Consider the following 14,442-nt stretch of genomic DNA (forward strand, 5'->3'; position numbering starts at 1 on the left):
GGCAATAACGAAAGTATTCATTGAATTATTTGATTATTGCATCTCCCCGTCTAGATGTTATTGCATTTTTATTATTACTTTGCATTTTCCTCAATCGACACTGAGTTTCAAAATATAGGCCTTTGTCATTACTGACGAGTCTTACAAAGGCCTTAACATTTTTGACAAGTTTGTATTTCAAGGTTTTAGAGTCAATGTCGTAGTCATCGTAACTATGTTCTGTAAAATACTTTAAAGCACTTTACTTGCTTCTTTTCTTGGTGAATTTTGATCAACCATCACACACGTGTTAAAGGATCTAACGAGATCGAGGTTAAGGGTTGTAAGGTCAAGGATCCAATTTCTGTGTTAAAAAGCCCTCATTAGAATTCTAGCACATATGTGAGAAATTTTTATCTTGATTAATATTCAGAAATTTATTAAGAACTATTCATAATCCAGACAAGTTGATGTTTTAGATCTGAAAATTCTTTTCATATCTCTGGTAATATCATGCCTTGAGGGACATGGAACCGTACTCGTGCTATGTATTTACATGTATTGGGCATCAGTTTAGGTTAAATCCCGAGGAAATCGGTGTCATATGCAATGTCTAATGAAGATAGCATTTGAAGATTTGTACGTTAATGAGCGTAACTTTTTAAAATTGTTTTTCTAATGATGGTCATAATGTTAACGATTTAACAATGTAACTTATAATCTGAAATCGCTAACTATGTTGTTTTATTTCATTTTTGTTCAAATGCAATACACAGTATTTTATCCCAAGAGAAAATTCAATACTTTGACTGGTATGTTTAAGACACTACCCATTTCTAAATGTGCCAAGATAGGTGTAATGTAGTAAACAGGATATTTGCTGAAGCGTCTCGATAATATTGTCAGAGGGCTTTTACCAACAATGACCATATCAGTACAACAGATACTATCATCTTTATTACATTGACTGATTGATTATCCACGTGACAAATAAAGTTATTAAATCAATAAATCAACTATCTGATTTTTTAAAATGTGTATAATGGTTTCATGTATATCAACTTCAATTATTCCTATTAAAGGGATTGTCGCAGATTTTGATTTTAATGATGTGGAAGATTATTTGTAATTTTAAGTTATTGACATTTCTTATTTATTTTTAATCCAAAACACAGCCTATCCTTGCAGCTAGGCATCAGTGTTGTGTGCGCCTTATCAGAGAAAAAAGATAGTTATATCTTTCACTTGAGCTTGAGTTTAACAACAGAGGCAAAAGTTACAATGGCTGATGATGGAGTGTACACAAGGAAACCTTACATGTCAGGCCTTATAACAGCGAAATCATTCTCAATATTGTATGAAGCAAGAATTCGATGTAAACAGATATTAATTAAATCGTGTATTCAGATTCCTTACCCACTTAAATATATTGTAAAAAAGACACACAACTGAACATCAACCTGCAATACAAACCTATAAATAAAGTATATCAAGACAATGAATCAAACTGCATCATACAGATAATTAATCCCCCAGGACTCGCCTGTGACGCAAGGGCCGAAAGTTGGAAGTCTACCAGGCGAATGAGGGATATCCAACGTGATAAAAGAAAAGACATTCTAGACGAGGAAGTGCAATAGCCCCATGCCTATGTAAAGTTCGTAATTTCATACATCAGACAACTTAGGTCAAGGTAGGAAGCCGCCACCCCCCACATGATATATAATAATTTAGCACCAAGATTAGAAAACTGTTATTCGTATACATGAAATTCAGATCGATTTATGTGACACAGTAGTCAGGGATAAAGAAAATGATATACGTTTCAATGCTCTAAAGAATTATTCGATTGAAAAGAATTTTTCATAGCTGTGCAAGAAAAGTATTAGTTTCAGAGTAAGAATAGTGATAATGTGATTTTAACGTCATACCTGGTTCAATAGATATTTACATGTATATTATACGAATGTATTGGTGTACGTCAGGACATAACATATCAATAGATTTTGTCTAGTACGATTAATGTTAAATAATGATGATATTTATATTGGAGGTCATAATTGTTATTGTCAAAACTGGCAACTAACCCATTAGTTCTAGTTACCCGTTCTAGCGAAAAGATCAACGTTAGATTCATATCCATACCATCACCAATGGTTACATAAGGAAAACTGTGACATATTGTCGATATCCGTAATTCAATTTAGCCCATAACCAGCGCAAGACAGGTAACAATCAACTAAACGTGTCTTTTTCTAATATTTCAAATCCGGTTTTATTTGCCTTCTATCAATGCCAGACTACAAATCGTCAATACTGGGTATGTTCAGTCGTATAAGGTAGAATTCCGTGTCACTCTTTGCATCGTGAGAGAGTTTGTATAGTGTGAAGATTGTTTTAAAAATCGTATATATCTTTCAGTAAAATTTCAGCACGATGTCGCGTTTATAATTAGTTTAGCTATATGCATTCGTGAATTAATGGATTATGAGTTCTTCCGAAATCATTGAAAAATAAATCAAAATGAATAAAAATAGATAGATAAATAAATGATTGTTCAGTACCATTGTCAATGAAGTATCATATCTGTTCCCGATCTCTGCATTATGAAAAGGTTCTATTCACTTGCGTGTCTTTTGTACAATCTCTAACACATTTCCTTGTTCAGATCCACTGCCACTATTCTAGTTAATACATTAATTCCTGAATATGATTATATTTCAGAAAAATGTAAATCATTATTGTATAATGTGTAATACCGAATGTGACCCCTGTTTAAAGGTTTTAATGCTACGGTATATCATATATTGTGTATTGGGTGTTCTGTGCTGCGTTTGACACCCCAACGCAATGGTTTTTTTTCTTTGATATATGTAATTAATGATCCCACACAGGGCATTCAGAAATAAGATGATATCGTAAATCTGGTCAATGGGAGGCCCCGCCGCATGAGATACATGTCTGAGACATTTCATTATAAGTACAATACATATCAATCACTACCACCCGTTGTGATATTCATTTACAAGTTATAGTAGGGGTTTACAGATGCATGGCATGCATTACCGTAAATCTTATATAAAAAATATGATAGATTACGATGGAGAAGGAGAAACATTTAAAAAGAAGAAAAATATTGTTGACATTAATATATCTATCGAGCGCTATTCAATGCAAGATTGTACATGTATCTATCAATAGTGTTATCATCATCACCAGGATAGACAGGATTGTTTCAAAGACCTCAAGTACTTTAGAACTGTAACTTTGACATGAATAATGTAACATCGTTAAAATATATCTTTACTGAGAATGAAGCATATGTTACGTGCAGAGATAATGGTGATTACTGACACAAATGCTACACATAGAAAAAACGTTTTAAAGTGATGATAAAAAAAACATTAACAACAACAACCCCCCCCCCCCCAAAAAAAAAAAAAAAAAAACAAACAAAAAACAAACAAAAAAAAACATAATCATTATCCATACTCAAATTTAACAAAACTAGGGCAAAATATAACGAAAAGAAAGATTTGAATGAATTTGCAAGGTAAAATAGACAAGATAAAATATATATCATTTATACTTATGTCATTTAGTCAATATCTATAAAGAGGTCAATTCTTACCAATGTCTTCAGAAAATGTCTTATGGTGGTAAACACACATGGCCTGTTCTAAAATACTATAGATGTCAGTACATGTCAGGTTTCGGTTTTCCGAGTTTGAATAAATACAACGACACCTTTTTTCTACTGATTGTCGTAAATTTATCTTAATTTGACAATATATCAAACCTCATTAGTTTTTAAATGAGAATTATTCTTTCATCGCATATCTGTGACGTCAAAATCTGGTTGACATCTTATCTTTAAAATGTATTGTACTTTGATCTGTAGATTTAAATAGAAATAATTGACACTCATTTAATAGATATACTTGTAACCTTGATTAAAGAACAGCTTAATACACTGATTGATATTGATTAACTGTTAATTAGACAACGGTAGTCATTTCCATAAATCCAAAGTTAGATCAGTATATATAAATACGGTACGTAGTTAAATATATGGCGACAGATATCGGCTTACTGGGGGATCTCTATTCTAAATAATTGCACAACAATACCTTGTATAAACATATACCTTATAAAATTGGATTCATTTAATCATGAACACACTTCAAAGGGCATGACATTGTTTAACGTATGTTGGCAAGTTATATCTTTTTATTGGGCATAATCCATTTTAATGTTTGACAGCGTTTTCTCATGGTTCCAGAAAGTATACGTCCTAGGAATGATATAACATAGTGGTGTTTAATCATTCAGAAAAGAAGTCAAAGTATTGTGAAAGCTGTGTACTGGTAACATAACGATTTTTTTGTGAATCATTAATTGAAATGCTTTCATATGTGATTCGGGAGATTTAAATCTAGCAGGCGAAAGATACTATTTATTGTATTTATACAACGTTATAAAATATATTTATACAATGCCTGGATATTGATTTGAGATATACAGAAACATTGCTACAGTGGTATTTATCCTGTATTATGATATTCTATATCTATAATGAATCTGTAAAAGCATTTTTAAGAAAAAGAAATGATGAAGTACGTTGGCTGTCCTGTTGACCTACATTCATAATGGACAGTTGGCATTCTTGTAACTAAATATGAAAAAAATATATTCTTAAATTGATTGTTTGCCAACCCGTTATGTGATCGCTAAACGGCCTATGTTGGCAGCCACCGATGGATACCAAAACTTTATAAAATATTTAAACAGTTACAAGGATAATGACTTCATTAAGAACACAGCGGAGCTAGTTTTAACTACTTGGATTCATTATCTTCGTTGAATGGAAAATGTTTTCCCTTTTATACGGATTTTAATAAGGATATTCATACTGCATTTTACTTACGCCCATTATTGTGAGAAGTTCATCACCTTAACGATGGAACAACCTAACCAGGAGATGTAATTGATTTCGAAAAACTTACACAATATATGAAAACAAATACTGCTACGCCTCCTCATGGAATTGGTATGGCAGCTATAACAGTATGTGCTTGAGAAAGGCTAACAATGGCATGAACTGATTATGTATTTATTCATAATTCTAAGTGATTCCTTTCTAGCAGAGGTTCAATAGCTCAACAATGGATATTACAACCTAGCGTTGGTCTCTACTGTTTAACCTTCTGTATCGCATACTTCTAGTTGATAACAAAACCAATGTAAAATTGCTTCTCGCTACCAAGATCTGACAAAGGTCAAAAATTGTTTAATCGCGTTCCTGTGTCGCTTAAATTACCGTGATTTATCGGAAAAATAGTCCAGTATTGTTTCTCTCTTTTGAAGTGATTGAGCTTGCGATCGTTGTGAAACAATAGAGAAATCATATTCTCTCATATGGATATTATTTCGTGCATGTGTTGGCATTTATGAGGATACCCTACGTGGAATTTACAGTGTTTACATTAACATGTTTGTTATGCAGACAATAAGGACAATAAGGAAGGCAAATGTAAATGTATACAGAGGATTATTGTGATAGTGAAACAAATAATGCATGGAATTAGCGAACTTATTGTGCCGCCGACCATTGTCAGTGGATTTAAAAGGAGTAGGTCTAAGTGAAGATATAGAGCTGCTGTACGATAAAAGGATCTCTGGATAACGTCTGTATAGTACACATCTATTCTATTGTTAGGGAAAGTTGTGGTGACCCAATTATGAGAATAACATATGTTAAAAAGCTGTAGTCGATGAAGTAAATTTTAAACATTCGCTATATGTATACAATAGGTATTTTTGTATACCAGATTAGTAACAATAAAAAGACATAACATATACCATAATTTGTAAATGATAAATACACATATTCGTAAAAGTATAAGTTTGAAAATAAACCCTTGATATATTTTCTTCTTCAACACGGACTCTTAACAGGATTAAATTTGATGTCTACATGTAAATCCAAGGTTATCAACTTTCGATCTTTTCCTTATAGAGAACACTTCCGGTTCATTGAACGCTTATTTTGAATATACGCTCTTAGATTATTTCAAAAGTAAATATTATTTAAGGACCAGCAGAACACTCTTTAAAAGAACTCTGCACTGTAGTAATCTTGGGTCAACGCACCTGTAAAATGGACTACATTTGTAAGGAACGTGATTAATGACAAAGTGATATTTCGCTGTAAGTTAATCTTGTCATAGGATTGTCGTCAGAATCAACAGAATTTCAATATGAACATATTTTTGGTTCTGTCTGGAAATACTTCTATATCACAAAGTAGTGTGGGGAAGCTTTCATCCGTGGTCAAATGTCCGCTTACAACCAGGCGTTTGTCATTTCGATGTAAGATCACGTTCAATATGCTTTATGTTGCTTAATATAACTCTTCTTAACACATGAACGGTTTTCATTTCTATATAGATCTATAATATATGCATATTTAGTATTATCAAATATTGACAGGGACATTAATGGGTTCGCCTTATATCAAGTGTCAAATTATCTGAAAGTCAGGATGGACATATCGCCTTTTAACAATACTGCTAAACTTGTCAACCTATGTGCGAGATAACGGACAGTACCTCAATGTAGATTTTCAATGGTTGGACCAGACAAGTAGGAAGTTTTACATACATACAATATAAAGAAATTCCATAATGTTCCCTAAGGACTCTCATGGGCAATAACACATGAATTAGACATTTAAGTTAAGTTAAGAAAATTCAGCCTATATTGAAATATGGATTGATGTGTACATTGGTGATTGATAATCACCAACTCCATTGAGATATTCAACACAACGGCCCAGGAAATACCGTGATAACTTGAAGTCGGACCTTGAAACAATTTTTTAACAACCGAGAGTCACAGCATCAATGTGAATTTGAATACATATGTATCCTGCTTAGAGACATTGCGACAAAGGACGAAGTGTCATATAGTGTACAGTATAACGATATGGCGTTCCTCAGTAGAGAGGTGACGGATATAGTGGCTCGTGATATTAACCCCATCAAACTTCGACGACAGGAGACAGACATTGTTTCTAGAAGTGGATACGATCTTCTCGACAAACTCTCTCGTAGACGACAATATGCACGTTCTCATGTTAAACACAAAGCTCCACTTGTTGGTGTAGATAGCGAACGAACTTTCGTGGAGTCTCCTGAAATGGAAATTGCAGGATATGGGTGAGTATATATAAATCATAACAGCATATCACTTCCGCAGTACCAACATATTTTTATATAATCTGTGTGCTTCTATGTGACTGATGGATAAGTTGTTTCAAAATTCTAATAGGTATGCCTCCTCAGCGAGGAAAATCTTGTTGTCTATCAGTACAAATTCCAAACATCCTTTTTTTGGGATGTTCTGTTGGTATAATGGCAATGAAGTCTGGAATTTCTTAGCTAGGCGATTTGGTGTTGTAGATAGAGAGTTCGATGCCTGGGCAGGGCATGAGTCAAGAACTGTCTACCTTCGTTGATTATGTGACAATATCTAATACATATTGATATTTTCTGATTATAAAGTTTGAACAGGTTTTTTTATTTAGTTGTTCCCTTATATAGATAGACCTAAATACGTTACTGCTAACGAAGACGCCACGGCATCAGTAGTGAAACCCGCGTTCTGCTAATTTAGAGGGATGTATGTTGCCACCAATATTGTATGGAACTAACATAAAAGACGGATGATATCAAGAAATAAGATTCACATTTTGCCCTTGAATGAGAGAAAAATGGGTCATTCGAAAATAGGTCAAGTAGTAGAAAATTAAGGAGTCGGTGTTGATTTAAACGTTGTGTGTGTTGTACATTCTATGTTAATTACAATGAAGACAAGTTTAGTTATTCAGTGCTGCATGTTATGAATCTGTATAATTATCTAATGACACATTCGGGGATTTGATTCAGATGATTGGCAATTGTAAATCACTGTGTACAAATCTATGAAATCATACCGTGGGAGTATTTAATTAAATATTCTTCAGGGAAAATATTGCCTTATGGAAATGTAAATATAATCACACTACCATTCTACTAAATGAACAGATTTTAAATCGGCACAGCGGGTATTATTAACTAACTCAAATTATACGGACACATTTATTGAAAACTAATATAACTTTGTTGAATAAAACATGATACGAATCCATTTTATTGACAAATCTCACCCAATGTAAAATATCTAGTATGATATTTTATGACCAAATAACCGGTCTTTAGTTCGCGTGATTCTGCCGTCTATAGCGCTTTATCTACATAGTCTCATTGTGTTGAATACGGCATAAGTCGACCAGCGTATTATGTGATAAAAGAGAATAGCTTTGATAGAACCTCGTTAAATTCCGACAATTATGGTATATATACTGTCTGAGGCATTTTATCTGGTCTCTGAGACAGGTATCATTAATGTTTCATTATACTGAGTACATTTTACTGAGAAAGTGAAAAAGATTATTCTTTAACAGCTGTGCTGACATTGAAAAAACCTTTATAACCTGATCGTGGGTTATGCTATCTCATATTGTGTTATTTAAATGTCTTTTTATGCCAGATATGCACAAGTTTGTGAACATAATTGATAATACAGTTGCTTTAATATATTATGTAAAATTGCCTTAATATCAACAATTTGGTTTGATAAATGGACAAGTCTGAATGCAATTTATTTTATATGTACACTTAGAAATATATGTAATGTTTACGTTGTGTTTACTTATCGGAGACATATAATTTTGCTATCACAAAACACATTGGAACATACTGCAAACCACAATTAGAGAATCGTTCGCGATTTTGCACGTATATAATTTATGATGTATCTATAATTACTGCGTTATAACCAGTAATTAGTATCAGTATATAGTGACGGTGCAGAATACATTATGTTGGTCTGTTGGGTTGGTGTACAGTGTGGCAAGCTTCAACTGTTAAGCGTAGAGTGTAACACTCCTCGGCTGTTGAATGTAGCATGTGCCACTCTTCCGCTATTGGATGTAGAGTGTGACACTCTTCCACTGTTGGATGTAGGGGTTGGCACTCTTCGACAGTTGGGTGTTAAATGTGCCACTCTTGAACTCTTTGGTGTAAAATGTGCCACTCTTCAACGGCTGAGTGTAGAAAGTGACACTCTTGAACTCTTGGGTATAAAATGTGCCACTCTTAAATCTTGGGTGCAGACTGTGGCACTCGACGACTTATTGGTGCAGCGGGTGGCACGTTTCGACTGTTGGGTGTAGAGTGTAGCGATCTCCGACTGTTATAAGTAGAGTGTAGCACTATTCGTCTTTTGTATGCTGAGTGGGTCACTTTTCACTTGTTAGGTGTAAGGTGTGGTACCCTTTGGCTGTTGGGTATGGGGTGTGGCACCTATTGACTGTTTATTGACTGAGTTGACTTTGGCTCGCTTCGACTGTTTGGCTTATAGTGTGACACTCTTCGATTGTTTGATGTAGATAGTGGGATTCTTTTTCTGTTGGATGTCAACTGTGGTACTCGTCGAACGTTGAATAGAGATTGTGGCACTCTTCGACTAGTGTGTGTAGTGTTGCACGTTTCGTCAGTTAGGTGTAGAATGTAGCTCCTTTTGATTGGTGGGTAAAGCGTGATGCTTGCTTCGACTGTAGTGTGCGCAGCGTGACACTGTTAGACAATGGTGTCAAAGAAATGTTCGTTCAATGTCCGGCTTGATAACTTGCGTATCAAATGCGAACAATGAACACCAGAAAGACGCGGAATCCCAAGAAGGCACAAAATTCACTAAATCAGAGCGAAAATACAGTCCCAGGCAGATTAAATCTCAACTTACATATAATTCAAAACAGCAACATCATCTCATTGACAGGGAAAATTTTAAAAAGTTGAAATGGAAAACAACCTTTACAGTTGGTTAGTTTAGGAATACATCTGGAAACGCCGCTGCGGGCCAGTACTTCATAGGGACGAGGGGGCCATAAGCTCGGTCATCTATGACCAACTACTAAACAAAGCGTAGCCGAGTTGACAACAGTACATTGTTACCATCTGGTGTATTTTTGTCTATGATCTGTTTACCATCTCGTCACACTATTTTCGACCTTAGTGTACATAGGAGTACAGCCGAAAAAGTTGTTCGATTCCGTACCATCTCGTACACAACGTACATGTGCATTTGTGCTAGTACGCTCTATTTGTCTGATGAAGGTGACCATGTAACCATCAAAACGTCACATTCTAATTTTCTACTGGTTGTATTATAAGAACTTCTATTCTCTATAAACTGTAGTTTATGATACCAGGACCTTATCGTATAAGCGATTTTTTTGTTAGTTAGATGTTGAATACAATGATAAAAGAGGTAATCTTCTTTACTATTAGACTCTCATTAAGATATGTCACTGGCACTCACAAATGTTCCAGATATTTCATGTTTTCGGATTACAATTTTGTTCTTTTCGATAAAAATGTTGAGACTCGTGGGTACAATTATGCTAAGCATTACATTTTACATTATGTATATTGATGTATGAACATAGTCGTGCGCATGTAATGGAAGTGAGTGACTTGTTGATGCCTTCCTACATGAGGACAACTTATTGCCAAGATTCTGAACCCACAGCTCTTCGATCCTGGCGGATCTTTTTATCTTAAAAAAGTTTTGACACCTACGTTAATGTTTGTGATATAATAGTATATATACAATCACTATAAAGTTTATAGTCAGATGGTACTCTACCCTGTCATATTAAAAACCCAAAACTCAAAAACGCCGATTGATATTCTGAACAAATATACAAATATTGATTCATTAAACACTTTCCCACCTCTCCTCCATTTGGCTTGTTTGAATAGTAAGAGCAACTTTCCTACAACACTTTAAAACATGTTGACTGCGTGCTAAATTAAACATGGTAGGCAAACAAGCTATGACGGTTACGACATCACTTATAGTATGAAATTAATTTCTACTCTGTCAAAACAAATATTGATTTATCTGGCACTTGACGGGTAATACTTGGCTTGTTTAAAGTTTTGTTTTCTAGCGGTAAAGAGCTATGATAACATGCATATCTACAGTACAGACAAGTAAGACTAAATGTGTATATTTGAACACTTAAATCTACCATATCATCACTGTTAACTTTTTGTACGGATTTTACATATGTGTATGAATATTTCCCACGTTTTTGATGTAACATAAAGTGAGTTTATATCCAGGTAAGAGGAAACACCTGGTACTTACATAAGACTCCAGTTTATTCCTTTACTTTTATGATGAAAAAGATGAAAAAAGGTCATTGAAAAATATCGACTTTGGACAGAAAATCTTAAACCACAGTATTTCGAGACATGCAAGAAACGCAATACTCTGGAGAGGTTTCAAAGTAGCTATCATGATATTATTTAGAAATATTGTAATATTATGTGCGATTAAGTTTAGCTTAACTATCGCATATGTATATAACTATAGTGTTAATTAAGGAACGTGTTATTCTCTATGTAAAATTAAATCCTATGCAGTGATTACAAACTTTGCCGAAAAATCATACAATATAAAAAACAACTTTGAGATTAAGTACAATCTCGTGTATGGTAATATAATCTTATGTGTTCTTTTCTAACTGGAGTTTAGTGATTGAGCAATCGTCAAATGTTCGTGCACAATGTTTACACAATTCCCACAGCATGGCAAATGTTATCTAAACTATTCTAAATTATTGATAAATGATCGATGTACCTGTGTTTTTACTTAAGTGTTTACCGTTATATTGACGAATTCAATTCCCATGAAGTTTGATAAATCGACAAATTAACCCTAGGCTTAACATGGTACCCGTAATACTCACAGCAAGTACACATCACGAACCTGACACGATATCATTTCGATCTCTTCCCTTTTTTAATTAAAGTATGTGTTGTGTGATATATGCCTGCAGTGATATAACATTCTCACTGTTGGACAGTGATCCTATATTTAAATAGATAACTGTCTGTTGTTTATGGGCTCTCTGGCAATTACAATGTTTCCACAGGTCTAAGTGAAAGCGTATTCTTTGGGCTACATAGGAACTGTGATAACGTCAGCGTTTATTTTATGTTGGAACTGATGTGACAGTATAGGATAAAGAAATATTAAGGAAACATGATCAGTGTGATTTTATATAAACTTCATTTATCTTATGACAATTGCAAAAAAAGCTAACAGCTTATATTGATCTCTCTATTACGCTTGGATGTTGTATAGAGACACTAAATATTTGTGTCGTGTGGATGTTGTATAGAGACACTAAATATTTGTGTCGTGTGGACATGATTTTTTTGTGGTGACAATGCTATGTATTATTTAGCAAGTTTACTTACATACACAGTCTTCGTGATGTTAACTATTTGTGATCGAGAAGAAAATCGATAATGGATGTTGTTCATAGATCTTTGTGCTACTACTAGATGTACAATGATATGACATACACCAAAATAACGGTATCAAGCCAACTAGTATACAGGTCCGTTAGGGAGTATGAACTGACAATGAACCCTTATCCTTATTGTCTTAAAATGGAGCGGACTGAATAACACGTTTCTGAGATACAGTTAATAGTGCTCATTTGTTTACCAACCAACACATTACAGATCGTACAGACGTCAAAGTGAGTATAAGGTAATATAACATGATTAATCATTTTCCTCTCTCGTTATTTGTCTCATAAACACGTGGGTACCACGTAGGGACAGTATCATAATATATATGTATATATGTTCTCTTCGTGAAGTCAATTTGCCTGTTGCGTCATAATATTCTTTGCTTGTGACATTGCTTTCTTGTATTAGTTTCTAAAAAGTAAAGGGTGATAATCATTCATACCTTAAATGATTGTACAAGTTGACTACCAAGTTCTGTGAGGGGTTTAGGTTCATAACACAGGCGTATCCTCTTCATTTAATAAAACCATTGTCTTTTACTATGATATGGTAAGAATCCAAGATATGGCATTACCCAAAACCTATATCATTTTATGTATGCTGCTATAGAATATATTAGAACTTTATAAAACAATTTTCAAATCAAATTAAAAAACAAAACAAAAAATAAATAAAATAATAAAAAAAAATTAAAAAAAAAAAAAAATTATTTGTAATGTGTAAAGGTAAGGCTGAAAGAAAATCTTAAATATATTTCCATAAACAATGTTTACTTGGTGGATCGATCGATATATTTGTCGAGTGATAATACTATTCTTAAACATTTAGGATATGTTTTGTAACCATGTGTAGTAAACATATCTTTATGATACCTTTTAAAGTAATGTTGGTAATATATGGCCAAGCTTGTCAAGGTGCCTCATTCTAGTGAAATTTAGATCTCTAAAGCGTTAATCAATATTCTAAGTGTTAAACATGGTGGTGTCAGATTTAAACAAAGCATTTAGATATTGATATATTGATCCCCTCTACCTTGGATAGTCAGCAACTACGATTAGCCCTACTTCCCATAGAAAAAGAAATTATATATATTGATCCATTTTCAGACATTCCAAGAGGGGCTTATTAATTATTTAGGCTGACATTTTCTCTTAAATTTCATTTCGCTAGATTAAAAATGTACTTCCTCTTGATTTTCTGTTTTTGAAACTGTTTGTATTCCTATTTCATTTTTAGGTCATAAAGTCCTAGCAAGATTAAAAATGTACTTCCTCTTGATTTTCTGTTTTTGAAACTGTTTATATTCCTATTTCATATTTAGGTCATAAAGTCCTTGCAAGATTTGTGTCTTTTTCCTGTATCTGATATATACTTTATTGACTGGGTACGACATGCTACAGTTGTATTTAAGATAACAGCATGTGTTGCGTCGTTAAGTAATTTGAGTCTAGTTATAGATCTGTCACTGTGAGATAAACAAGCACAGAAACCTGATAACAATAATTGACATGAAAATAGAGAAACAAATGTCATATGTTTTATTTTATTACTCATTTCAATATAAGTCTACTTACGAATACTGAGTGTTAAATAAACTGTCACGTGAATTGAACCTTAATCGTATTTAACAACATGGCCTCGTTGATGAATCAGAAACATGGTCACCTTCCAGAACTTAGGATCTTTTTCTTAATAAAATTCTTCAATGGTGTCCGTGTATTTTTTTCTTTTCTTCATGTTGTGAAATCGTCTCAGCAAGTTACTAGCTCGTAGCTATCCCCTAGTATGTTGTTCTTGTTATTGATGAAGTGTCGTAGTTTTTCAGCGAACAATAAAATGACGACATTGTATCTCTGTTAACATAACAATTAACAATAACAGAATTATGGTGCGTATTCAAAAGATCTTTGGAAGCACACAAAAGTGAATAGCATCTTTAAAGGTACAAAGTTAGAATTAAAAACAGCGCGCCAAACAACGAACTAAACTAAAGCATACAATTTTTCATCCTTCTATGTCTCGTCAG

The 14,442-nt window shown here is 33.7% G+C and overlaps 1 protein-coding gene across 1 annotated transcript in view; it reads left to right on the top strand.

Moving 5' to 3' along the window:
• Positions 1-7,065: 7,065 nt before the first annotated feature.
• LOC132543755 (uncharacterized) overlaps positions 7,066-14,442 on the top strand; it is a 28,532-nt gene continuing 21,155 nt past the window's right edge. The window contains exon 1 of the mRNA XM_060207278.1: positions 7,066-7,199. Coding sequence (XP_060063261.1) covers positions 7,180-7,199 — 20 coding nt within the window. The 5' untranslated portion in view covers positions 7,066-7,179. The remainder of the gene's footprint in view (positions 7,200-14,442) is intronic.

The sequence above is a fragment of the Ylistrum balloti genome, unplaced genomic scaffold, assembly GCF_031769215.1.
Source record: "Ylistrum balloti isolate Yb309-2 unplaced genomic scaffold, AGI_CSIRO_Ybal_v1 Utg369764, whole genome shotgun sequence".
Classification (NCBI taxonomy): domain Eukaryota; kingdom Metazoa; phylum Mollusca; class Bivalvia; order Pectinida; family Pectinidae; genus Ylistrum; species Ylistrum balloti.